The 22,508-nt window shown below is 32.6% G+C and overlaps 1 protein-coding gene across 4 annotated transcripts; it reads right to left on the minus strand.

The window, feature by feature from the left end:
- Nucleotides 1-270: 270 nt before the first annotated feature.
- On the minus strand, nt 271-19,876 carry LOC127716542 (uncharacterized). 4 transcript variants are annotated; one of them, XM_052222761.1, is made up of 12 exons: nt 19,826-19,876; nt 17,309-17,361; nt 14,946-14,977; nt 11,685-11,714; nt 8,447-8,461; nt 7,239-7,289; nt 5,041-5,103; nt 4,341-4,403; nt 2,519-2,738; nt 1,919-1,984; nt 1,306-1,398; nt 271-933 (listed from the first exon to the last, which is right to left on the minus strand). In XM_052222761.1, exons 1-12 carry the CDS (start codon nt 19,830-19,832, stop codon nt 643-645), a joined length of 984 nt encoding a protein of 327 aa, XP_052078721.1. In that variant the 5' UTR covers nt 19,833-19,876; the 3' UTR covers nt 271-642. The 4 variants fall into 4 exon arrangements, with proteins under 4 accessions (XP_052078721.1, XP_052078722.1, XP_052078723.1 ...); XM_052222762.1 differs by lacking the exon at nt 19,826-19,876 and adding an exon at nt 19,711-19,808; XM_052222763.1 differs by lacking the exon at nt 11,685-11,714.
- Nucleotides 19,877-22,508: the final 2,632 nt, after the last annotated feature.

A 22,508-nucleotide genomic window follows, 5' to 3' on the forward strand; every position in this document is an offset into this window, starting at 1 on the left:
GCATGAAAGAATGTAAAACAATTTAAAAGGGAAAACAAATGACCATATCCATTTCAAAACAACAAACGAAAGACCAATATAACATAGATTAATAAAAGACAACAAATGAACAACAGGCCTCAAACTTCGGACAGGCACACACAGAATGTAGCGAGGCCAAGTATGTTAGCGGGCACCAAATCCTTCCCCTCCACGACAGCCGTGCAACAGAAGATCATGACGTACTCCCTAAGAGTCTTGTGTGTCCATTAAAAATTTTAAACCGTAGTATACTTCCACATATCTTTTTTATAATAATCTTACTAAATTTAATTGACATTATTTATTTCTAGTTATAAGCGTGTATAAAAGACATTCTTACCAAACACTTTGCTTATTACATATATAGGATTAAGTTTAGTACAGCTTAATAGTGAATATCGAAGAATTGGTATTATCTTGAATATAAATTTCAATCTAATCTTATACTTAGTATGCATGAACTTCGACTTTGTTGGGATACAAAGTATGAAATAAAATTGATAGAATACAAAAATATAACAATGTTACACGTTTTGAAGCTGAGGTTTTAAACCATAAAATGTATGTCCCATAACAATGCACACAATTTGAGTATTCCCGCATTAGATAAATTCACATATTTCATTCATCATCCGATTCCTTTTTGGGCTGTACCACACCTTTGGAGATAATTGCGCCATCTTTCTGGATAAGCAGTGCAGGCCAAACCAAATAGTCTAGTCTTGAACCTTGAACAGTGAACTCTTTGAAAGTAGTTCGATCGAATGTGTCATTTGGTTCAAAGTCTAGAAACATTGGAGGATCCTGAACAGCAGACAGGTAACAAATTTTGACACACAATTCGATGTAAGGTTGACACACGGTTTTATATTTCTGAACTGTTTTGCAGTTTGATTCAATGTCGAAGAGTTTCTGAAATAATGAATAGGATATTAATGTACATTCAATTGAAAAATACTTGGACTAATCGAATGAAAAAAAAATCAAAAATATAAACGTTATAGCCACTATTGACAAGAAGGAGAAGGCATACATTTTTTATACATTTTTTTTCTTTCATACAGCTTGAAAGAGTTTTAACACTTGTGGTGAGAGGTTCTTATACCAACAAATATTTAATACTACATGGATATGAATTGTGGTCATTGATATTGATGCATTCAATGAATCAATTCAGTTTTCTTATTAAAGAAAATAAAATATTTGCTAATTGTGTTCTCGAAATTGTTTTTGTGTTCTACAAAATGTATGAATCTTCAATTAATGACTGTTTTGGTCACTTACCTTGCATAATAGAGGTATATATTTAGTAGCTTGGGATTTGAGTACATCTTTGAACATCTTAAAATATTCTTTGCAATCATCAGCGGGCAAACACTAAATAAAGAGAACAAAAAAAACAATAAACTACAAATAAATATGACACACTTTAACCAAAGATAATTACTGAATTATAAGCTCTTAGAATTGATAGTTGCTATTGTTCTCTTTATAGAAACTCCCTTTTTTCCGGAAACCAATTGTTGACGTTGTCGTGTTGAAGATATTTGCTGTATATGTCACGGTGACAACGACGCAGCGACAAACCAAAAAATCTAGCACCATTATGTGTGCATTTGATTGTTCCTCTAGTAGAGATGTTTAGTGCTAATTAGACCAGTTTATTTTTACTTCATGTGCAGGTGCCTGTCCAAAGTCAACCATTAGAAATCTTTTTTATTGTTGGTACCTGAAAGCTGCCCACAAGACGTCTTTATATTTTTGTGACGCCGGGTTTCTGTCTCATGTTCTAGAAACACGGGTTGTGCTCACGGGAAAATTATCATTTTCTATCATTATACAATGTACAAATGTATTTACTTTCATACGAGACAGTATATTATAGTATTATATTTACCTGGAAAGCTTTCTTCAGTCCAAACAGTTGAAGTGACGAATCTTTGACACACTCTTCATTTATTTCCTATTAAATATCATAACATGTTGAAATTATGGCAAACAAAATTTGTAAAAGTTCGTACGCAATAAAATGGAATGAATGAAATTATCATTACAAATTACAATTATAAAAAAAATATATAAAAACGAGGGCTGATCATTCAATTTACAGAACGTATAACACACCGTTTATTAATAAGCTTAAATTTAGAAATTGTGATAATTTCACACCAACTGACTTCAAGTTTCAAATTGTAATTTCAAAAATCGGCATATGATTGAACATAAAAAATGATCCAAAGCTGTCATATTTCCGAACATCATATAATTGACCGATTTTTTTTGGTTTTATTTGCAATGCATCATTAGAATTTCAAAATTCTGATTGTCACAAAAGAGACTATTATAATACGCCTACAGACAAGTCAGTTTGTCAGTCGGATTGGAATCAGGATTATATATATTCAAATACATTATTCATTACAAGAAACGTTGTTAAAGTTTACTTATGTACGCAAAAGGCTTTCCTATGGTAAAAAGTGAGGATACCTTCACTTACTTTCAAAATATGGAGTAATATTCGAATGCTGTCAATGTCTGTTATTTTTTCTTCACTGCCCTCTTCGGTAAGTTCCTGTAAAGCGGTATAGGCGTCTGTCCATTCATTTTCATACAATTCAGTAAACTGTTCAGCAAGTTTCATTGGACGATTTTGGTCATTTAGATCAGCAATCGCTGGATTGTTATCCCGTAATTTAGATCCCATCATTTCACTCAACCTTTATAAAAACAACCATTGTTGACGTTCGAAATAATAAATTAAAAAAATATATAGCCTGCTTGCAATTTTAAAACTATTTGTCATTATCAAAATTTGAAACTAAGGATTTATTTGTATTTGTGAAATTATTTAATTCGCAAAATGTTTGCAAATGTATTAAATCCCTTTTCTTAGACTAAAATTCCTTGATGTAGACTGAGAAAAAAATATTTTTTAGACTTTGGACAACCTTAATTTACATAAATTCAGTCATTAGTCATTTTCAATAGTAAGGAAATAAAGCTGTTGATCCAATATTTTGAAAGTACTTTTATTAAAAATAAACTATATTTAAAAAAAAAATAACAATACTTTACATTCTTACTATATTAAGCCTTATTGTCTAGATATTATAGTCCTTAAGGAAACAAGATCGCAAGATTCATAATTAAGCTTTCAACTTTACACCAAGGATAATTGAGTACAAAAACTCATACAATCATGATGATTATTCTAACTCCTTTTACGAGTAAAAATAGAAAAAATGCATGCACCTGCCTATGATCATTACATATCACAATTTGTGCGTCAAGAGCCTGCGTCCAATACCAATGTCAAATAAAATGCTCATTTACAGTTACATTGTACATGTATATTTAGCCCAAAACTGATACCTGGTCATCACTTCCCAAATATTATCGACAGCTTCAAGATTGAACAGAGTAACCCATGAGATATATTTCTGGAACACGTTCACAATGTGTTTGAAAACAAAAATGGAAGACACCTTTAGGGCAATTAACAACCTTAAGTCGTAAAAAGGCAGATAGCATAATGACCAAACGAACATAGACGAACGAAAATAAGTCCACAATACACAAGACACTATACATACTAAAACAGGAATGTGTCCATAGTACACGGATGCCCCACTCGCACTATAAATTTCTATGTTCAGTGGACAGTGAAATTGGGGTAAAAACTCTAATTTGGCATTAAAATTAGGAAGATCATATCAAAGGGAACAGGTGTACTAAGTTTCAAGTTGATTTGACCTCAACTTCATCAAAAACTACCTTGACCAAAAACTTTAACCTGAAGCGACCAAAAACTTTCACCTGAAATTTTCTATGTTCAGTGGACCGTGAAATTGGAGTTAAAACTCTAATTTGGCATTAAAATTAGAAAGATCATATCAAAGGGAACATGTGTACTAAGTTTCAAGTTGATTGGACTTCAACTTCATCAAAATCTACCTTGACCAAAAACTTTAACCTGAAGCGGGACAGTCGGACGAACGGATGGACGGAAGAACGGACGAACGGACGTACAGACCGAAAAAACATAATGCCCCTATATAGGTGGGGCATAAAAATGTGCAACACGACGTCATGAGTGAATTCACGTGCTCTGAAAATGTAAGCAGTTCACGCTCCACTAGTGTCCTCCATAGGTTTGCTTATTTAACAAAAACAAAAACAAAACGTGTTATCAATTCAAGCCAGTTCATTCTCTGTATACGTATTTTAGATGATTCTACCACAAACTATTCTGGTAATATGAAATTTAAAATAAAATATAAAATGACAGTGACCAAACAAAACAAAACAAACTTTCGTACCTTGATAATGCAACATCCTTTTCTTGTTTAAGGTCTTTAATTTCGTTGTCCTTGTCTTGTAAGCTAAAACATTTTAATCGGGAAAAAATCGTTAATCTTTAAAAGCAATTGAATTTGTTTCATTTCTCTATTTTGTAGTTGTTAATATTATTAATATTATCATTTTCTTTTGACTTTTTTTTATAATTTTTCATGACCGCTGCTCCACCAGTGTCATCCGTCGTTTTGCTTAATATTTTCAATTAAACCCGTGCAATCAATATGCAAGTGCATGTTTAAGATATATCAGTTTGTTCACTACTCTCTAGTCTTTTAGTCTTGGGACAGATGACCCATGCCTTTTATATCCCATTGAAAAACGTTATAATGATTTCTTAAAATACCATATTTCATTTGAAGTTTTGGATACATACATGTACAAGTAGAGCTAAACATTACATCTGACAAAATTACAATCTATATAAAATGCAATAATAAAAACGAAATAAATTTAGAAGTATAACACCAACCTTTGATCAGTTCAAATGAATTGGTATCAATTAAACAACAGTCTTTGATTAGCTCTAGTGCATGACTTCTCCAAAATAATCTAGGTCGAGGATGCATGTGCTGTACCATAATTAATTCAATACTACCCTCCCCCCCGAGAAAAAAACAAACAAAACAAAAATCACCATGTATGTTATCAAGATTTACTTACCGCCACGTAAGATTTTCGACCTCTCCATTCAATTTATCAATTTCCTGTCTGCATTCTGCTTGACTGAAAAATAGAAATCACATATCTGTATCACAGCACCATTATTTTCTCAATATGTGTACATACATTTAAACCTGGTGTTAATGAATATAACATATGCATTTGAAAAGTTTACGCTTCGTAAGTTTGAAAATTTATCAAGGTTACTATCGAAATTGCAGTGTAAGGCGATGGATTTCAATATTAAGTTATTTCCCGTCGCCGCAATGTTGAAGGACAAAACTGGTTGATTTTAGTATTTGACTAAGTAGATTACAAAATGCGAAAAGAAAGTCTGATTACAGATACTTACTACACGTAGATCGTTGTGATGAATTACAAAAAAAAAATGTATGCCAGGCTTTAACCAACGAAAACTGTTTAGAAACATTTTTTTAGTTTATAGCGAAGTCTATAGAAAGGACCAACCAGCAAATTTAATATCACGGTACCGGATCGTATAGAATAAACGATACTGCGCAGATAAGGAAAACATTATATAAGCCTAAAGATTTGCACAACGGTACTTGTATAAGATGGTACTATACGAAGATGATATAATAAAATCGTGTCACTCCAATGAATGTTCTGTTCAGCCACTAGGATTTTCATGCGGTTAAAGTCATCAAGTTTGTGACCCGACTGTCTGAAATGCTGAAGGAGTGGCGTCTTATAGATATCACTCCTACTAGTGTCGGTTCACAAACTTGATGACTTATACCGCTTGGAAATCCTAGTGATTGAACAGAATATCACTGGAGTGATGCCCAGCGACAGGTTCGGGAAAGCTTTTGGATAAAGGAACTAAATGTACATCATTTAAACGACATCAATAAGAAATACCAGCAGTTTTATAGAGGGACTCTTCTTTTATTTTACACACATTCTTACATACTACTGCATTTTGACAATCTGGGATGTATATATACGCAGGAACGTTGACAGAGGATTGAGTTTTGTTTTATGTGATGAGGTTCAAGATTTGGGATTAAATCAATAGACAAAAACTAACCTGTATTACTGAGCTATTTTACATAAACAATTAGTATTGTTACGAATTACTGTTTAGGAAAATTATAATATATCTACAGTTATATATTTTCCGATACCTCTATGAATTTCCCATTTGATCTTTTTATCATTGAAAACAGCATCGAAATCGTCCCTTTATCCTTGGTTGCTATAAGACGCTTTACCTATACAGGTGTTACCAGGGTGCTCTCTTCGAGGTCCGCGTTCGAAGCATTAATAGTGGGTAGCTATTCAGTTCAAGTTGTCATTTGTACCGAAGACAGCAGACAGTGAACATCGGAAAGGTTGGAAAGGAAGTAGTTTACAGCAGGGAGAATGTTTAGTTTAAGTGAAGTGAAGTGCTTGGAACCTGCGGACAGAATATAGAAAGGCTGAAACTGTTGGTTCGGTACAGATTGTCCAAACAGGGCTGGCGCTAAGGTTTTGCGTCTCACATCTCTCACTATTGCAGTGAGTGTTTGCTGACATACCATGCCTTAGTGCTACCCTATTGTTCCGACAGTCAAAGACATATTTGTTTAATAAAGTTTCATACGAAAGTTTACACCAGTTCAAATAGTTTCCATACATTCGTTTTAATAGGTTCCATACATTTAGGTTTCAGCCTATAGTTCCAAACATTTGGTTTTAAACAAGTATTAGACTGAAAGGGTTTTAGACAGTTTAATTTACAAGGTTCGGGTTAGGTTGATAGGTGTTGAAATTCGTTTTATGAAGTATTTGTTTTATATTGAGTAGTATAGCGTAAACTGTTTGACTTTAAACATTTTGCATTTGCTCTTCAAATCCCAGGGAACCCGAGGATAAAAATATTAAAACGCCCTCGCCCGGTTACACGTAACAGTATTGTAAACATTCTTAACACTGACGAAGGCTATTTGTTAAGCCGAAATATTTGCCAACACGATTTTATCATATCATTTTCGTATATTACCATCTTATATTAGTACCGTTGTGCAAATCTGTAGACTATATAACTGACGTATTATGCAATAATGTCTGCTAATACAGAACAAAGGTGTCTCATTTTAGTAAACATGGCGATACTAAATTAATATGTCTGCATGTAAGATGACATGAATATTATTACAAAGGCAACATTTCTTCATATTTGGATTAAAACATACCTTGCTGGATATTTGCCCTTACCGACTGTTCCTCCAAGTTGGTCATAACCACTGCATATGGAAAACATAAACAAAAACATGAACAGTTTCCTCATTATCTAAATTAATATGTTAATTATAATCTAAAGTATAATAGCTTTCTTCCAATAATTAAAATGTTCTATTCACCATTTGATTTTAATTTCTTTTTTATTTTTTTAAAATTTTTTTGTTTATTATAATTCATATTGGATTACAAGTGGGAGGTTTAGCTAATGATAAAACCAGGGTTAACCCATAAGTTTCTTCGGAAATGCCTGTACCAAGTCAGGAATATGACGGTTGTTTCCATTGGTTGATAAAGTCTAACATTTGATTTTGTCAGGTTTTGAGGACTTCCACCTATTTTTAATTTCGCTTGGAGTTCGGTATTGTTGTTAATATTTATTCAGATGAACACAGGACTTGAGCATTTTTTTTCTTCAGTATAATCTAAAGTATAATAGCTTTCTTCCAATAATTAAAATGTTCTTTTCACAATTGGTTTTTAATTTGTTTTTAATTTTTTTAAAGGTTTTGTTTATTATAATTCATATTATAACTTTAAACTACTGTCATACAAGTGGGAGGTTTAGCTAACGATAAAACCAGGGTTAACCCATAAGTTTCTTCGGAAATGCCTGTACCAAGTCAGGAATATGACGGTGGTTTCCATTGGTTGATAAAGTCTAACATTTGATTTTGTCAGGTTTTGAGGACTTCCACCTATTTTTAATTTCGCTTGGAGTTCGGTATTGTTGTTAATATTTATTCAGATGAACACAGGACTTGAGTTTTTTTTTTTTTTTTCAATATAACACGATTATGACTAAAAATAAACATGTAAGTCATTTTGACTAAACGCAATATTTTAATTTTCATAATATCCATATATCTGTTTTAACATGCAAGACATTAGTTAAAATTAAAATGACTGGTTGCTTATAAGGCATTTTCGATTAACGTTTAATTCAAATGTTGCTTTATTTATGTAAAATTGTAAGAATACTTAAGATATTCAACTAACAGCTTGGTACAAACAGATGACATTTATGTTTTGTGACAACGAGCAAACAATTTTAAATGATTGATATATTGTTGTTGAATAGGAATTTATCATAAATGAAGTGTGTGTGTGTTTGTGTGCTTGTCAATAGTGAATATGTTCTAAAAAAGAATATAACACATACCTTTTAAGCCCTACCCTAAAAAGGAAAATCAATGTAAATACAAAAATCAAATACAGAATCAGTAGAAGCAATACATACAAAAATCCTTCTACCACCCTTTCTTTCAATGGTAAAATAGAGTACATTATGCATTTTATTTCTCAAGCTTTTCAATACATGCATGCGCCTACGGCAATAAGCAGTTAACACTAATAGCAAGGTTTTGAAATTCCATTTCATTCTTATTCGGTATTGATGTCATATAACCAAACATTCTTAAATTATGGTCATCTATTTTTAATTAGTTCTTTATTATTTTCACATCTCATTTTTTCACCGTTTTAAATGAAGCAGAAGAATTGCGGCAAAAAAAAAAAGACATGTAGGAAAAATATGTCATATGCTGGAGAACAAATAGACAAGCAGTATTTAAATATACGCTATAGAAGCCATACTCATAACAATCTAGAAGCGATATAAAAATATATATTACGCTTTAGAAGTATATGTATTATACATAGGTTTATTTGGATATAAGTTCCACTTTTTTGGTAAGAATAAATGGTTCAAAATTTAACAAATAACGAAACTTAAATATTAATAAAAATCTTTTTTCCTACAGGATATCGCTTGTTAACTGTCTTCAATAAAATTTATAAGTTATATACAACGTTCTGAATGTATAAAGTAACACACGTGATTTATACAGAACTAATTTATATACTGGATGCCAAGAGAAATGGACTTCATCATATCCAATATCAGAATAAGAAAATGTGGTACGATTAACATTGAGACAACTATCCAACAGAGACCAAAGCAGTAGATGCATATATATATATAGGTTACCACACGGCCTTCAACAATAAGATAAAGCCAAACCATATAGCACACTAGACAGTTATGAAAGATCCCGACATTACAAAGTGTTTAACAATTCAACCCAGAAACCGTACTGCTTAATTCATGTACAAAACAATAAACGAAAAACAAATATGATAACCAGCAACCAACGCCAAGGCCATTTGGTTCCTCTTTGAATAAAAAAACAAAAACGTTTATAAATAGTTTGGTCTCAAATCGACTTGTTCAGTTCAGACACGTGCGATTAGTACTAGTCAGATAGGGGTCAAAATCAAAACGCAAATGTGATGACACTGGACCAAATAAAAAGATAAGTTGTTAACATGCATTGCATTTAACTTTCATATTCACATGACGTGGCTGCGAATTCAAAAAACCGAAAGTTCCTCTTGATTTTACTAACGAATTGGTTAAATGCTGGTGACCATATTTCTCACCCAAGGACAATCCTTGGGTTTCGTAACAAAATTTTACGCGTAATTTGAGTTTCTTCAAGACAAAATGACCTTAAAATTACAGAAAAACAGAACTCTCAGTCTGGATGACCCAAATTCAGACCCTCAGTCTGCACAAATCTCAAATAAATTGCTTCGCCGAGCGCAGCTGGATACGACCGCAGAAGTCCAACCCTGAACAGTTGGGGCAAAAATGGACACAATATTCGTGCTTGATACAGGTCTGAATTTGGATTGAAATTAAATGTTTGACACATAATAGGTTTCTGACACAGAATAACTGTAGTCAAAGAACTTAGAATTGGTTATATGATTTAAATTTATATTCAATTGTTTTCTTTTGTGCAATAAGCATAGTTGCAAATTGACCCCCCCCCCCCCCGCAAAAAAAAAAATTTCACCCCCCTTTTTTTTGGCAAAAAAATTTTACCATATTTCTCACCCAAGGACAATCCTTGGGTTTCGTAACAAAATTTTACGCGTAATTTGAGTTTCTTCAAGACAAAATGACCTTAAAATTACAGAAAAACAGAACTCTCAGTCTGGATGACCCAAATTCAGACCCTCAGTCTGCACAAATCTCAAATAAATTGCTTCGCCGAGCGCAGCTGGATACGACCGCAGAAGTCCAACCCTGAACAGTTGGGGCAAAAATGGACACAATATTCGTGCTTGATACAGGTCTGAATTTGGATTGAAATTAAATGTTTGACACATAATAGGTTTCTGACACAGAATAACTGTAGTCAAAGAACTTAGAATTGGTTATATGATTTAAATTTATATTCAATTGTTTTCTTTTGTGCAATAAGCATAGTTGCAAATTGACACCCCCCCCCCCCCCCGCAAAAAAAAAAATTTCACCCCCTTTTTTTTGGCAAAAAATTTTTTTTTCACCCCAACCCTTTTCTCTTTAATTTCTGAAATCTTTAATGAGAAAAAAAAATTCTTTCCCTCAAGATATGGTCAAATCTCAATTCAAATTTCCAATGGAGTTTGCAACCATAATTACCAATCTAAATACATCATAAAAGTCTTAAATAGATAATTTAAAAGCAGTGTAAGGGAGGTAATCATACACTGTCCAACATTCTACAATTTTGTTTTTGGATTACCTCCCTTACACTGCTTTTAAATTGTCCATTAAACAGGAAACCCTTGTTTTTTCCCCTTTTTTGCCCCTAATTCCATAACGGTTTGAGAAATAACCTCCAAAGCCAATCATAACCATCCCTTTGTGGTATGGAAACTTGTGGTATAATTTCAGAGAGATCCATACACTTAAACACAAGTTATTGTCTGGAAGTTACAAAAATGCTTATTTTTGGCCACTTTTTGGCCCCTAATTCCTTAACTGTTGGTACCATAACCCCCAAAACCAATCCCAATCTTCCTTTTGTGGTATTGAACCTTATGGTAAAATAGAGATCCATTCACTTGAACTAAAGTTATTGTGCGAAAACCAATGTGTCTTCGGACGACGACGACGACGACGACGACGCCAACGTCATACCAATATACGACCGCAAACATTTTTTGCGGTCGTATAAAAACGGTAAATGCTGTAACAATAGACATGTTGACGATTTAATCGGGCATGCTTGATACAAACCTTAGTCGTCAATAATATCGACTACATGTTCTCCAAACAATCCTAGAAACATATTAAATATTCATGTGGAAAAGCGTAAATTTGAAGATTGACAATTTCAACGACTAACATTTTCACTTTATTATGTTAGTGAAGTCATTAAATTGAAGTAGTACTTTACATTTTATATCTTGATGTGATTTCATCAGCTACATTACGCAGAAATAATGATTATTGAGTATTAATGGAAAAATAATCCATAACATTTTTTTAAAGTTTCAACACATGAAAATTAAGGTATTTACGCTTTTCTTTAAATTTTAAACATGCATATTTATGAGGCACATACCTGGATTGTCTAGAAAACCAACAAATTGGTCTGAAAACATGAAGATTAATGAAGTTTTAGCTTTTGTACCAACTGATTAGAAATGGAAACGTATACGTCCTCTGTAACATACAATCTAACAACTCTAGGAACATCGTAGAGGCAGACAAACATTGCAGTAAAACTGAACCCGAATAAGCTATTTGTTATATTTTAAAAAATCAATCGCTTCATTAATTCCTCGGAAAGAGTAACCCGAATAGTTATTGTTAAGATAACTACAGTATGATTATTTTGGCGTTCTGAGATTAAAAATAGCCGCTATTGATAAGCAATACTTAAAATCAGACATTGTATTAAAAAATGTACAAAGGAAGGGCTACTAAATTATATATGTATAACAATAGATTATACGAATATTCATATTAAAACTAAAAAAGCGTTTATATATTTCGTGCCGATTTGAAATTCAAAAAACGGACTTCGGCAACGGGTTCTGATTTATTTCTTCCTAGAAGTATATTATTCTGTTAAATATATACAATTAAAAATTACTCTAAAATATACAATTCTAATCATTTTCAGTATTTATCATTATAATGTTATAAACAATTCGTATTTAAAAAAAAACAACGCTTAACACCCAAAAAGTCACTGAAAGATAGATTTTGTGTTAGTTTTTCAACTTAAAAATGACATAGAAATATATATATATACGAAAAGTGTAAGTGAAATACAGAACTCAAATTTTTTTTTTATAAATAGATAATATATGAATATATAGGTATTTATAACCATATCCCACTTATATAAAAGAAAGTCTTTGAAAAATGTGTTGCACATGCACATTTGAATTTAATGCTTTTCATATTTGAAAAAAATAAATCTATTAGGTTAGATAAGCAAACGAACTTGAATATGATTCCATAATAAACCACACAATCTTAGTCAGAACCCTTATCAGCATAAATTATGTTTACAATTTTCGCATCATAATGAATATGTAAGTAAGCTTATTTTCAACTTAATCTGACTACAACTACATTGTTAACAAATGGTTACCTAGTTTAAACCATTTGGAACATTTAACCTGATACGAAAGAACGGGCGCAAGGACGCACAGAATGGAAACAATATACCCCTGCTATTATCAAATTGAGAATGGAAATGGGGAATGTGTCAAAGAGACAACAACCCGACCAAAGAGCAGAAAACAGCCGAAGGCCACCAATGGGTCTTCAACACAGCGATTAAATCCCGCACCCAGAGGCGGGATTCAGCTGGCCCCTAAACAAAAATGTGTACTAGTTCAGTGAAAATCGACGTCATACTTAACTCCAAAACATATAAATGCACTAAAATTAAAAATCATACAAGACTAACGAAGGTCAGAGGCTCCTGAATTGGGACAGGCGCAAACATGCGGCGGGGTTAATAGATATAAGAAGATGTGGTATGAGTGCCAATGAGACAACCCTCCATCCAAGTCAAAATTTATAAAAGTAAACCATTATAGGTCAAAGTACGGTCTTCAACATGGAGCCTTGGCTCAATCCGAACAGCAAGCTATAAAGGGCCCAAAAATTACTAGTTTAAAACCATTCAAACTGGAAAACCAATGGTCTAATCTATATAAAAAACGAGAAACACTTATGAACCACATCAACAAACGACAACTACTGAACATCAGATTCCTGACTTAGGACAGGTGCAAACAATTGCAGCGGGTTTAAACGTTTTAATGGTACCAAAGCTTTAGCCTTATCTGAAACAATAGTGTAACATCACAACATAGAAAAACACACTATAAAATATCAATTGAAATGGCTTAACTCAATCAAAAGACATATTAACACCGGTGAACATACACTGAACAAATAAATTTTATCTATGATACAATGCAAATACAAAATAAATAAACTAAGGGAAGAATAATTAAAGTAACATGTTATACCGCTGTGAAATGTTAAACAATTTAAGAAAAACAATATACTTGAACAAAAATATCAGCCACTTCCATTACTATAAACACAGGTTTATAAAAATAATTTTGTTGTTAGGTATACGTGTACAGTTCAGTTAGAGAAAGGAAATATTTTTACAAAATAAATAATTTTGATGTTCATTGTACGAAGAAGAGAAAATTTATAGTAATCCCAAACACTTATCAAAGCTGGTATATAGACCAGATATAACCCTGAATAACATTAAATAACAAAAAAGCATTACAATTAGTATCAACAGGTCATAAACAAGAAAGTACGATTTGAGAGTACTCGCAGTTACTGACAGCTAGTTAAAAACCAAAAACAATTAATAATAAAAAATCATGCATCAGAGACTAAAATCGACTAAAACACATCCCAGGGATTTATTATTTTAACGTCATGGACAATCAAAGAAGACATGACTTGTGCAATGCCAAAAAATAAATATGTATTGACAGGCAGTAGGCTAGATAGGAGTTAACCTCTTTATAGATCAAAATGAACGTGGGTGTGTCTTTATACATCCCGTTTGAAAAGAATAAAAATTTAGTTATGTTTTAATTCGCTGATGACAAAATCGATACTAGTGCCAATGTAAACTATATTCAAAGATCTAATTACAACATTGGTAAGATAACCTTTACTAATAAGTTTGTTTAAAGGTTCGATTAGTTTACATGGATCACATAGTGATTTCCGCGCTATGACCGTAAAATTTAGGATGTGAAATACCATTTTTAATCAGTTTTCTACAGGTACAGCCAAATTTACAAATCAAATCTTTGTATCTATGAAAGAATTTAGTAAATGTTAAACATGTTTAGTGAGATCTCAACCCTCCCCCTATACCTCTAGCCAATGCAGAAAAAACCAACACACAGCAATACGCACAGTAAAACTAAGTTAAAAAGAAATCTGAGTCCGATGTCAGAATAGGTAACAAAAAGAAACTAAGCAAAATGACAATGATATACTGGTAATACATACTATGTAGATGTCCGAGAGAAATTTAGACTTCAATTTAATTCAAAATAGAACAGTCTAAGTATTTAATGCATCTTTTCTGTAATTTTAATGGGTTAAAACGGACACAAGATAGCCTGCTGAATACATTTTATCTGGATAAAGAAAAAGATGTCATTTGAATACTGACCAGCCTAGACAGAACTCCCAACATCTAACCATATAAAACATGTGCCAATTAAAGTTAGTGTAGAACAAAGTAACATAATTGGTGTTTGTTGATTTGATTTTTAAACCTTGCAATTTTATTTTATTCGTGATCTCAACTTACCGACAACATAAACAGCAAAAAAAATACTTAATCTGAAATAAATTAACAAAATAAACAATACATGTATTTATAAGAAATGGTACATAAGCACAGACAAGTAATTATAAGAAATGGTACATACGCACAGACAAGAAATTATACGAAATGGTACATGCATGTAACCAGAGACAAACAATATGAGGCATAATACGCTAAAGGTTTAAAATGTTGAATATTACTATACCTTTGATAAATAATTACAAGATTGAACAGTTATAGTCATAATCATGTGGAAATGCCTTAAATCATAATTAGTTAATTTTATTATACTTCATCATTCATGTCAAAATGCCCGATTTTGATTGGTTAATACGAGGGAGACAATTTACTCTATCCCATGGCAAATACTCTACTACCCTTCACGGAAACGCTTGCTCAAGTGTGCGCTTTAACAAATACGGATGATTGTTATGTACAATTACTTTACATTTTGAAATTTAATAGACAGTAATAACAGAAGATTCAGAATAATAAATTAAATAACACATATCTGAGAAGGTGATAGAGCAGATTGTTACCCCAAGAAAAGACATTGTCAACCTTAGCTTCGCCTCAGTTGACAATGTTTTCTCGGGGTAACAATCTGCTCTATCACCATCTCAGCTATGTGTTACTTAAATAGTATCATGTCTATGACTGTTAGCGTTGAATTTTGTTACATTCTTTATACCAAAATTTAGTCATTTTCCATCGGAAATGATATACATATATATATAAAGTCATTATAGATACCAGGTTTGAATTTTGTACGCCAGACGCGTGTTTCGTCTAAAAAGACTCATCAGTGACGCTCGAATAAAAAAATATGAAAAGGCCAAACAAAGTATGAAGTTGAAGATCAGACATCGTTCAGACATAGACCACACATTTCTGCGGATAATCGTGCCATTGGGTTTATTGTCTTTGCATACTATAAGTAAGTATTTGTGGCCTATTCGTTCAAAATTTTAGAAAAAAAATTGATAGAGCAAAGGTCAAATTTCCATTGAATTTGTTTTATTCAGTTCAAAATAGCTAAGGAATGTTTATGAAACTTGAAAGAAAGGGTAAACATGTATAGTCAATTTCTCCTGAATGTACTTCACTCATTCGGTCAAAATCCAAAGGTTGAAATCTAAATATCATCGAGAGACTAAACATTAAACTTAAAATATCTTATCACAACTTTGCATTATCATATTTTTGCTTTAAATATTAGTCAGCGCTCTAATGCTTTGATACAGTCCAATATTACGAAATGTATTTAATTAAGCAAACTGTGATGGGGAAAAAGTGGACATCACTTCTTATTAACTTATTCATAAAATTAACATTTAAATCTTATGTGAAATTATTAAATTCAATTATTTAATGACAAATTGGGTAACGAAATAAATGTCTCAATTTTATTTACATGTTAATAAAAATTACCTTGACGGACAAATATTGGAAATCAAATGATTTCGACAAAATAATAATAAGTATAACAATATAACGACATTTTATGACCGATCAGCTTGTCAGTGAAAGTCCAAAAATATCAAGTTAAAGAAAAATACTCTTTTTAAATAGTTCCAAATGAAGATGCACAATTTATACAAATTAGCGCTATCACAAAACCTTTGCAAAAATCTTTCAAAAATGTAGATTTAAGACATTTTCAAGAATTCAAAATTACTGCACATAAAGGTCGCAAGTTAGGAGCCTGTATTTCAGTGGTTAACGTTGTCGTTGGTTCATGTCTGTCATATTTGTTTTTCGTAAATTGTTTTGTTTTAAATTAGGCCGTTAGTTTTCTGAATTGAATTGTTTCATATTTTTCATGTCGGGGCCTTCTGTAGCCGACTATACTGTATGGGTTTTTCTCATTGTTGAAGGCTATACGGTTGCCCATAATTGCTAACATTCACTTCATTTGAACTTTAATGGAAAGATGTCTCATTGGCAATCGTACCACATCTCCGTACTTTTATATTTAACGGTTTTATAATCAACTAATTTAAAATGTCAATAAAACTGAGCAATCAAATGAATCATTGTCATTACTTAAACCAAAGGATACAAAAAAAATCACCAATAACAGAGCTTGCAATTTGTTAACAGTCTTTCTCATTTCTTCAGTTAAATGACCTTTGGTAACCTCTATAATGCATATTTTGCAATTGGTTATCATGCTATTTGGTAAATTGTTGTTGCATAATCATATTAAAATTACACCCTCGATTGCTGTTCATTACGTTAATGATACTTTTGTTGTTTTTTTTTTTAATATTAAGACTATTTTTAACTGATAATTTTTACAGTTATGTGTTATTGTATAATTACTTGATATTTGTTCTACATACCCATGAACAGATCCACTCACAACATTTACATATACAACAGCTATTCTTATTATCTAAAATAAGTTAAAATATCAAATGTTAACGTATTATATCTTATACATGTATATCATAATTTCATGATCAATTGTGCGTCGGAATGTTGTTGTGAGAGTAGCACACTTTGCATACAAGTATTGCAAATGCAAAAATAGAGACCACAGTAAATTAACTATTTGTCTCATTCATGGTTTCTTTGGGTCCTTAAACTCTTCACGTGTGTTGGTACACATACATTCTTGGCTTTTATTTTTATTTATTTTTTTTGCTTTAAAGCGTTCGCATGAAGGTAAATCCAGAAAAGTGCTTCGGACGCATACAATTTACAAAATTCTAATATGACGTTCTTCTTTCGCTTTGGAAACACAGCCATATTCTAATTCCAATTGAACATGGGCTGCACGTTATTGACGCCACAATTGAAATAGCAACGTCAGTTGTATTTTGAAAAACGCCAGAGATCAAACTAAACATTTTTGTTCGTTTTGCTTGCTAGATATAGGAAATTAAATAAATCATTCTTAAAGTAAGTTTATATGAATCTGTGTCATTTTTTATCGTGAAATGGTCGATTTTCTATATCGTTTTTGGCTTCATTAAATGAAAATGGCTGCCTATCGAACGTGTATTATTATAGGTCCGCTTCGAAGTACAAAAATTCTAATTTCCCTATTAGAATCGAAATAATTCTATCATGCCATGCTCTATGCTCATTTTAACATGATGGCATTATATTTGTCAATATCTTTATACCAAGCGTTAATTGACAAATGCTTACCCATGTTAAAATAAGCATAGATCATGGCATGATAGAATTATTTATCGATATCTACATATCTGACATAAATGCATTAAAGAGATACAAATGAAATTCAAGGTAAATTTCAGGAATTAAAGGAATCACATGAACACCAACAGGGTCGAGACCGGGTGCGTTGACAAGTCAATCACATGAACACCAACAGGGTCGAGACCGGGTGCGTTGACAAATCAAGTCTTTCATGCTATGAATCGATGCATCACCTACCATGACAACATGTCGCTATAGTGAGTATAAGAATGTTTATATCTTTATTGATCCATTGCTTATAGTTTCCAGTTTGTTCATGCGCCCAAATCCATGTTCTCTTCTCAAGCTTAAAATGTTCGAGTTATTTCTTTTCATAAATATGTCCCGTTTTCCAAACAATATTTAACCTAGTACAAAGTACTGCACAGTGTAATAGTTTACTTAATGTACTTCTACTACAAGGCCATTCCAAAATAGGGCACCATTTTCTACATAAGGACATGCCTGTACCAAGTCAGGAATATGAAAGTTGTTTTCCATACGTTTGATGTGTTTGAGCTCTTGATTTTGCCATTTGATAAGGGACTTTCCGTTTTCAATTTTCTTTGGAGTTCGGTATTTTTGTTATTTTACTTTTTACGTATGAAGTAAGAAACAAAATTATAAGATTATGGAAAAGAAAACATAAAGTGTATTTATTCATGAGACAAAAATCCTATTAGTACTTGACGAAACGCAAAAGCAAAGAAAAATCTTTTTGACATTGTTTATCATCACAAAGTCACCGTAAGGCGTTGCTCACACCTCAAAGTCGATGTCACATTGTGCAACAAGTTCACGATAGGACCATGTACTGGTTAGGGACATAATTTGACGTCGATACGCTTCTTGGGCATTGATAGGGGCAATAGGGGGTAGGATACCAAGGGGACACTCAAAACTCGTAGGCCGAAGACGCATGTCAGGCCTTTTATAACTATGCGGTATGGGTATTGGTCATTGTTGAAAGCCATACGGTGACCTATTGTTACTAACTTCTACGTCATTTGATTTCAAATGGAGAGTTGTTTCATTGGCAATATTATCATACCACATCTTATTTTTATAACGTAATGGCAACAATCCAAATTGTGCTCGATGGTAGACATGCAGATTTATATACTAGTACTGAATTTAGATACTGTTGTATAAATCACTACACACATGGCAACATACATGTGTCCGAAACACTGAAAACTTATACAACAGAGTGATATTTTAAAATGTAATATATATACATATATTATCTGGTTATACATTTAAACACCAATGCAATATTTATAGACATGTTTAATACATGTGATTATTTAACAACCTGTGTATGTGGCCGACTAAAAAAAATCAATTGTCAGGTGACTGGCAAGTACATGTAACACGTACTACTAATCCCTTTTTTTGCTTTTGGTGTAATTGTAAACATCCAAATATGATAAGTTTTAAACAATGCATTTTTTGTATCGTTATTCATAGTTTATCAAAAAAACGCAATATCATATGAAAATCGTCATACATATAAACATAATTATAGAATACATACAATGCATGATGCTTTTTCATCTACCTAACTGATATCGAATTCATGCCATTCTCATTAGCACCAGAAAAGAGTTTGGTAAATAATTACAGTGTAAAATTCATCAAATATAAATTACCTGTCATGATGGTAAGACCTAATTCACTTCCTCATACCTTATACGTAGAAAATGGTTATTTATAGAAAATCGGGTGTACTATTTTCGGAAGTCACAACATTTTGTATTATATTTAAAGATTCTCAAGCTATATCATGTATATACAGAAATAAAACTTGTTACATCAGTTTTTGTTTCATATTCACCGTATGAAGAACTGCATTAGGCTGATTCAAAGCCGGCGGACAGATATTTGCCTCGAATTTTGTACCATCAAACATGTATCCATTTACAGTAAGATACTTGTTTGATAGTAGAAAAAGTGGGACAAGTGTGTGTGGTCAACACTTCATTACAGATAACACGCATTGTAATAACACTTTAATAAAGCCCAATGAGTGGAACCTAGTCACTGTCTGTGAATGCTAGTTAGACCTTTCTTGTGCCACTGAGATCCCATCGCTTATGCGTTGGCTTACCCCGACATTGTCCGTACGATGGACGTGAAGCATGGCTAAACACATAATCTGTCCTCGGTCATTGTTGACCTGAAACGTGTCCATGAAAAAACGGCACACGGGAAATCAAAGCTGTAATTAAGTCAGTCTACATGGTCTATGAGTTTTAAAGTAAAACATATCTATAAAGGTGAGACAATTTAACAAATTAATATGTTATATAGATATATCTCTATAGAATCTTTTAATTTCATCGGGGACGTGTATTTTTCATATTGTTTACGTAAACAATATTCAATTTTTGCGCTTAGATGAACAGCGAGACTGACCAATTATTCTATTTATAATTTCAAATACTTTGACTAAGATGTTTCAAATATCAAGGACATCCAACAGATTCGTTGTTTTGGAAGAACTTGCACAGACCGACGGACTAAGTTAAGTTGACACTTCGGTATTCTCGCTCTTCTTTATTCTATCATGATTGAAATAGGTATCATTAATCATACCATTTAATTTACGATGGCCATTTCATCATAAGATATAAAATGACAGTATCGTTGACATCTAATTTCGCCAGTGCGTCGGGTGCGCTTTTTCTGGACAAGTTAACCTTCATCAGGAACGCTCAAACTTAAGAATTCAAGACTTTACAATTTAAACATATCATTTATAACACTTATTCAAGAGATCTGTTACTTCTACTACCAGATTGTCCTGAATATACATGAAATATTTGCAACTTGACGTAAAGCAAACTCCAATCAATCAAATACCAGATACAATGTGTCGTGATTACTTTGTTGTCAATAAAATACATCATACTTTATTTTCCTTAGTTTGGATTATTAAGACGAGAACATGATCATAATGTATTAGGACGAGAACATGGTGAAGAGATATGACTATGAACCCTGCCTTGTACTAGACCGAAACAATGAGTCAGATTTTTTATGTGCTAGCTATAGTCCACAGGAAGACATGCAACCATACCCGGACATACAAATGTATTTTTCTGACTCCAAGCCGACCAGTCTTTGCTCTTACTCCTAAATGCCGCGTGCTTAACAGAGAAGCAGCAAATACCAATGTTCAAGTCTTTGGTTTAAACCGGCCGAGGATCGAACCCATGACCGCCTGCACTCGAAGCGAATACACTACCACTAACCCACCGAGCTGATTGATTTTAGTTGATGTTGTTTTAGAATAAAGAAAATCGGTCGAAAATATCATTTTTCAGCAACCAATTTGTTCTGTTATGTATGAACAAATTGACAAAATATTTATTTCATAGCGATACCATATATAAAAAAAAAGTAACAGATCATGTTTGAGTTTTGGTCCCGTTGATGGATTTTTGCTGAAGTTGTGCGATTTGGAAATAGAAATTGCTTAAGACATTTGTTTTCGAACTTTTTCCTGTAATGGCGGAATCGATTGATTAAATATTTGTTCACTGTTCTACATTTTTGTGTACTTGTACCATCCATTAAGTAGTTGAGTTTTATGAGTTTTGTTCCCGTGGAGCATTTTGTGGAAATTGAATAACATAACACATAGTTTATTTTTATAAGGATAAAAACTTCGACAAATCAATCTTCTGCCTTGATTTTCCATTTTCCGTTGATATGTATTTCTTTGTTCTTGTAGCACAGATGACTGGTATTTACCCATATTTACCAGCCCGTACGAACTCGGAAATCTCGATACAAATTAAAATATAATCCGATGCACATGGCTTTCAATCAAGTTGTTCAGTTATACATAGCTGCTAATTAGATGATAACGGATTGGTGTTTAACGTCCAGTGACAAACATTACATGAACATAAAATAGACACATGCTGATGTGAAATGAATATGAAATCTGCTCTGTACTAGACTGACACGCTGAGGCGAGCTTTTTTGATGTGCTAATTCACAGGAAAACTGGCTACAGAAAGGAATTTAACCTTAACTAGACATATCATTCTGACTACGAACTGACCAGTCTGTGATCTTATTCCTAAATGCCCCAGCAAGTATACCTGTTTCTAATCTGATTAAAGTTTAGAGAAATCATCACTCGTTTACTCATATATGTATGTGGATAACGAAATCAGAGATCTATAAAATGTATATTTTAATTAGATTGACCAGTTTTCATGTCTTTGGTTTGATTCCGCCGGGGTCAAACCCTCAACCGTCTGCACCCGAGGCAAACACTAAAACACCAATTGAAAGCTGTCGCAATGATATACAGTAAAT

This window comes from Mytilus californianus, unplaced genomic scaffold (assembly GCF_021869535.1).
Source record: "Mytilus californianus isolate M0D057914Y unplaced genomic scaffold, xbMytCali1.0.p SCAF_9, whole genome shotgun sequence".
Lineage (NCBI taxonomy): Eukaryota > Metazoa > Mollusca > Bivalvia > Mytilida > Mytilidae > Mytilus > Mytilus californianus.

What these genes read in the sequence shown, in the direction of transcription:
- LOC127716542 (XM_052222761.1), bottom strand. An exon ending in GTGAGTGGATCTGTTCATGG is followed by an intron (nt 14,978 to 17,308) that starts GTATGTAGAACA and finishes AATTTATTTCAG; the next exon opens with ATTAAGTATTTTTTTTGCTG. An exon ending in AAGGGCAAATATCCAGCAAG is followed by an intron (nt 5,104 to 7,238) that starts GTATGTTTTAAT and finishes TCTATTTTTCAG; the next exon opens with TCAAGCAGAATGCAGACAGG.